Source organism: Zonotrichia leucophrys, chromosome 26, assembly GCF_028769735.1.
Source record: "Zonotrichia leucophrys gambelii isolate GWCS_2022_RI chromosome 26, RI_Zleu_2.0, whole genome shotgun sequence".
Taxonomy (NCBI): Eukaryota; Metazoa; Chordata; class Aves; order Passeriformes; family Passerellidae; genus Zonotrichia; species Zonotrichia leucophrys.
Window position 1 is genome coordinate 3497250 of NC_088195.1, and position 6109 is coordinate 3503358.

General features: G+C 47.8%; 1 protein-coding gene across 1 annotated transcript in view; it reads left to right on the forward strand.

Annotated features, from left to right (window-relative positions):
• MFSD4A (major facilitator superfamily domain containing 4A) overlaps positions 1 to 4684 on the forward strand; it is a 38282-nt gene extending 33598 nt beyond the window's left edge. Inside the window, exons 8-10 of the mRNA XM_064733181.1 lie at positions 1526 to 1596; positions 1764 to 1884; positions 3433 to 4684. Coding sequence (XP_064589251.1) covers positions 1526 to 1596; positions 1764 to 1884; positions 3433 to 3497 — 257 coding nt within the window. The 3' untranslated portion in view covers positions 3498 to 4684. The remainder of the gene's footprint in view (positions 1 to 1525; positions 1597 to 1763; positions 1885 to 3432) is intronic.
• The last annotated feature ends 1425 nt before the right edge of the window (positions 4685 to 6109 follow it).

Genomic DNA, 6109 nt, shown 5'->3' on the forward strand with positions numbered 1-6109 from the left:
TGTCCAAAATTCTCTGTTTTTTGCTGGTGAATAAAGAGCCCAGGCAGGGATCCAGCTTCAATTCCTGGTTTGGGGAGCTCAGGGAGGGGCAGGAAGGGAGATGGTTCTGGAAACATCCCCAGGTCACCTGAGCTGGTTCTGGAAACATCACCAAATTACCTGAGATGGTTCTGGAAACATCACCAAATCACCAGAGCTGGTTCTGGAAACATCACCAAATTACCTGAGCTGGTTCTGGAAACATCCTCAGGTCACCTGAACTGGTTCTGGAAACATCATCAAATTACCTGAGCTGGTTCTGGAAATATCACCAAATTACCCGAACTGGTTCTGGAAATATCAACAAATCACCTGAGCTGGTTCTGGAAATATCAACAAATTACCTGAGCTGGTTCTGGAAACATCACCAAATTACCTGAGCTGGTTCTGGAAACATCACCAAATTACCTGAGATGGTTCTGGAAACATCCTCAGGTCACCTGAGCTGGTTCTGGAAACATCACCAAATTACCTGAGCTGGTTCTGGAAATATCACCAAATTACCTGAGCTGGTTCTGGAAATATCACCAAATTACCCAAGCTGGAAAGCCCAGAGCTGTGGTGGTGTTCAAAGGGGTCCCAGGATGAGGGAAGGGATGAGAATCTTGACTCCGTGTTTCAGAAGGCTGATTTATTATTTTGTGACATATATTATATTGAAAGAAAATGGTATATTAAAGCTATGCTAAAAGAATAGAAGGAAGGATTTCATCAGAGGAAAGAAAAGGGGAAGGGAAGGGAAGGGAAGGGAAAGAAAGAAGGGAAGGGAAGGGAAGAAGGGAAGGGAAGGGAGGAAGGGAAGGGAAGGGAAGGGAAGGGAAGGGAAGGGAAGGGAAGGAAGGAAGGAAAAGGAAAGGAAAGGAAAGGAAAGGAAAGGAAAGGAAAGGAAAGGAAAGGAAAGGAAAGGAAAGGAAAGGAAAGGAAAGGGAAAAGGAAAAGGAGAGGAAGAGGAAGAGGAAAAGAATGATAACAAAAGCTTGTGACTCTCAGAGTCCAACACAGCTGACTGTGATTGGCCATTAATTAAAAACAGCCCCATGAGATCAATCCCAGATGCACCTGTTGCATTCCTCAGCAGCAGATAACCATTGTTTGCATTTTGTTCCTGAGGCCTCTCAGCTTCTCAGGAGATAAAATCCTGGCAAAAAGGGGTTTTTCAGAAAATATCATGGCTGCACAGAGCCAGCTCCCCCAGGAGCTCCCTGGCAGCTCTGTCTCGAGGGCAGTGAGACAGAAACACAAAAACCTTCCCACCACCAGCTCTGCCAGCACAGACAGGTGACAGGAGATTGAATTTTTTTTTACTTCAACTTTCACCTTTCTGCACTGCTGCAGGTTTGCTGAGGAATTTTGCAGCGTTAAGTAGGAATGCACATTGAGTATTTTTGATTTTTGTGTGGTGAGAGGCACAGGAAAGCTTTAAGGGAGCCCAGGGTGGCCCTGCTGGCTGTGCCACTCTGCTGCCACCACCTCTGTTTCCTCACAGGTTGTGCCACCACGGTGCTGGTGACTGGAGCTGGCATTGGAGAGATGGTGCTGCAGCTGCTGGTGGGCTCGGTGAGTAGCCAGGAGCTGGCAAAACCCAAAACCAATTTGGAATTTACGAGTCAAACCCTCAGTTTTGCTCTAACTGAGCAGTTACCAGCCAGCAGAGCCCTCCCTGACGATCCACGAGGGATGTGAGCGATGTCTGATCCCGTTTTTAATTTCCCATCCCGCTGCAGATTATCCATGATCGGGGCAGCTACAGTTTCCTGGTGTGTGGGATGATCTTTGGGTGCTTGGCCTTCACCTTCTACGCCCTGCTGGTGTTTTTCCACAGGATGTACCCCAAGCCCTGCCCAGGTAAGGGAACCCCAGCTTTGGGATGAGAGCAGGCGCAGCACAGGCCTCACTGCAGAGATTCCAGCAAAAATGCAAGGAAATGTTTATTTTCCTGCTGCTTCCTCTCTCCTTTTCCTGCTTTGTCTTGCCCACAAAGCCTTGGCAGGCGCAGCTCAGGGTTTGCTTTCTTTTCTGCTGGAGAAGCAAGGGAAAATAGCAGGGATCACAGACAGCACCAGCTTCCCTGGGCTGTTCCCTGGCTGGAATCCAGGGAATCAGCAGGGCTGCCATCCAAGGGCAGCTCTCAGGCTCTGGGAAAAGCCTCATAAATTAAGGATTTTTGAGTTATCACCTCAGTCTGGAGCTGCTGCTTGTTTTTATACGAAAGGAGCAGAGTGGGACTGGCAAAAAGCACGGCCAGGTGTGGCTTGGGCTGTGCTGGGGTCACAGCTCGAGGGCTGTGGGCCCCAAGTTTGAGGGGCTGGGAAAGGAATGGAAATTGAGAATCCTGAGGAAGCTGGGAAAGAGTTTGCAGAAATCTGGGAAGGGTTTGGAGAGTCCTAAGGGAGCTGGGCAGGGTTTGGAGAAATCCTCAGGGAGCTGGGAAAGATTTGGAGAGTACTAAGGGGGCTGGGAAGGGTTTGGAGAATCCTGAGGGAGGATTTGGAGGAGCTGAGGGAGCTGGGAAGGGTTTGTAGAGTCCTGGAAAGGGTTTGGAGGATGCTGAGGGAGCTGGGGAAGTTTTGGAGAGACCTGAGAGAACCAGGGAAGAGTTTGAAGAGTCCTGAGGCAGCTGGAAAGGGTTTGGAAAGTCCTGAGGGAGCTGGGAAAGGGAATGGAGAAACCCTGAGGGAGCTGGAAAGGGTTTGGCGAATCCTAAAGAGTTTGGCAAATCCTGAAGGGTTTGGAGAATCCTGAGGGAGGATATGGAGCTGAGGGAGCTGGGTAAGGGTCTGGAGAAATCTGGGAAGGGTTTGGAGAATCCTGAAGGAGCTGGGAAGGGTTGAGAGAGTCCTGAGGGAGCTGGGAATGATCTGGAGATTCCTGAGGGAGCTGGGAAGGAAATGGAGAAATCTGGAAAGGGTTTGGAGAGTCCTGAGGGAGCTGGGCAGGGTTTGGATGGTCCTGAGGGAGTTGGGAAGGGTTTGGAGGGTCCTGAGGGAGCTGGGAAGGGTTTGGAGGGTCCTGAGGGAGCTGGGCAGGGGCTCAGCCCGGAGCAAAGGAGGCTCAGGGGGAATTTCTGGCTCTGCACAACTCCCTGCCAGGAGGGCACAGCTGGGGGGGATTTGGGATCTCATCCCAGGGAACAGGGACAGGAGGAGAGGGAACGGCCTCAGGCTGGGCTGGGGAGGCTCAGGTTGGACAGCAGCAGGAATTTCCTCATGGAAAGGGCTGGAAGGGGCTGCCCAGGGGGGTTTGGAGGGCCCAGCCCTGGAGGTGCCCAGGGAAGGCCTGGACACGGTGGGGTGATAAAATAACAACATTCCTGAGGGAAAAACCTCACACCCATCCCCTTTAATCTCAATCAATGCACCCATTGAGGTGAAATACCGATTTAATCTTCGGCAGAGCTGGACGAGGCCTCCCCGGAGAAAGCCGCAGTGCCTGAGGACACGGGGCAGTACCAGCGCTGAGGGCGGGCCCGGCCCGGCACAAGCAATAAACCCAGCCCCAATTAAACATTAATCCCGAGGGTGATTTCACATTTAATGAACTGAATCATGCAAGTTCTCTGCAATCAAAAGCACAGTAGGTGGGGTAAGGCAGAATGGAAGAAATCAAGCCCAAAATGTCGAGCTGAGCACGGGGGTTGTGCCAAAAATCCTGCCAGCCTGATCCTGGGACTAAAAGCATGGACATTTGCACAGCAGTTCCTCCTGCAAATGAAGTTTATTTTCTCCTGCAAATGAAGTTTATTTTCTCCTGCAAATGAAGTTTTTTTTCTCCTGCAAATGAAGGCTTTTTTTCTCCTGCAAATCAACTTTTTCTACCTGCTCAGAACACAGGGTGAAAAGGAAAAGCTGCTCTCTGCTCCTCATCCAAGACTGAATCTTGAATAGATTTTATTTCTGGCCTGTGGTGCACAGGAACCCCCTCGAATTTGCAGCACAATCCTGGGTTTTTATTCATTTTTGTGATAAATTTTGTGTCACCTCCCTCGATCTTTGCAAAGGGGGGAAGTCCCACAGTGCAGAGCCCCCAGGTGCACCCACAGGCAGCAGGGCCTGTCTCTATTTGCACACTTAATTCTGTATATTCCACACTCTAAACAGTGTCTTACTCAGCATGCTCAGGCCTCTTCAATGATTTTAAGCAATCATTTGCTTTTTTAATTTTGTTTTTCTTTTTTGGAAGGGCTTTCTTTGTTTTTTTTAAGTCCACAATGAGCTGTGCTGGTTCCTTTTGCTTTAAGTCACTCCTCGAGCTGCTCCAGTGTCTTCTTTTAATATCGGTTTTATTTCCAACTTCCAAGCCAAGCTCCACGAGAGAAGGGATTTATTTTGAATTTTTATTTTATTTTATTTTATTTTTTTGGGGGGGAGTTGGCTCCAGCTGCTTCACCTGTGCAATCTGCTCCTCCTCCTCCAGGTGCCTTGTGTAAGGTACTCGCACAGCCCCAGCATGGCCTGTCCCAAAGGACTGGAATTTTTGGGAATTTTTGGGAATGTCCAACAGGAGTGGCTGTGGCTGCAACTCCTCGCTTGAACTGCTGATTGTGATGTACATATGTACGTGTGTATATAAAGCAGTGTTTAATTAAAGGTGATTGATTGATTGATTGATTGATTGCTAATTGCTCGCTGGCTGGACTCACTTCCCAACACCTCCAGTTCTCAGGTTTTAAAGTCATAAATTTCAAATTTAACAGGGTTAAAAACAAAAAAAATTAAATTGGTTTTGGCATTTGAAGAGTTGTGGGATGGTTTGGGGTGGGAGGGATATTAAATTCTATAATTCCTTAAATCTTATAATTCCTTAAATCCTGTAATTCCTTAAATCTTATAATTCCTTAAATCCCATAGAGCCCGAATGGGATCTGCTCTGGGGTTGGAATAAAATTGGAATTTCTGCTAGGGTTGGAATCAAATCCCAGAAGGGTTTGGGATCCTAAAAACCTTCTTATTCCAAGGCCATGGACATCTCCACTGTCCCAGGTTTTTCCAGCCTGGCCTTGGGCACTTCCAGGGATGGGGAAGCCACAAATTCTTTGGGAAATTCACATTTTTCAAGCACCAGCCATTAAATATCTCCTCAAACTCTCCTGGAGTTGTTAAATTCCCATTTTCCTCGGAATTCTGGCTTTAGCTCATCCAGGGACACCTCCTGCCTCAAATCCCATTTATTCTGAGATCCTGCAATGAAACCAAACCCAATTCCAGGCCAGGCCGGAGCACCCCGGGGTGGAATTTGGAGATTTTTGGGATGCTGAAATCTCCAAACCCTTGTGGGATTTGATTCCAGGCTGTAATTCCTCTCCAGCTCCACACGGTGCCGCTGTTCCTCCTCTCAGGATAAACCACCCGGAATGAAATAAACCACTCGGAATGAAATAAACCACCCGGAATGGAATAAACCACCCGGAATGGAATAAACCACCCGGAATGGAATAAACCACTCGGAATGAAATAAACCACTCGGAATGAAATAAACCACCCGGAATGGAATAAACCACCCGGAATGAAATAAACCACTCGGAATGGAATAAACCACCCGGAATGAAATAAACCACTCGGAATGAAATAAACCACCCGGAATGGAATAAACCACCCGGAATGGAATAAACCACCCGGAATGGAATAAACCACTCGGAATGAAATAAACCACTCGGAATGGAATAAACCACCCCGAATGAAATAAACCACCCGAATGAAATAAACCACCCGGAATGAAATAAACCACCCGGAATGGAATAAACCACCCGGAATCAAATAAACCACTCGGAATGAAATAAACCACCCGGAATGAAATAAACCACCCGGAATGAAATAAACCACCCGGAATGGAATAAACCACCCTGAATGAAATAAACCACCCGGAATGAAATAAACCACCCGGAATGGAATAAACCACTCGGAATCAAATAAACCACTCGGAATGCAATAAACCACCCGGAATGGAATAAACCACCCGGAATGAAATAAACCACCCGGAATGAAATAAACCACCCGGAATGGAATAAACCACCCGGAATCAAATAAACCACCCGGAATGGAATAAACCACCCGGAATCAAATAAACCACCCGG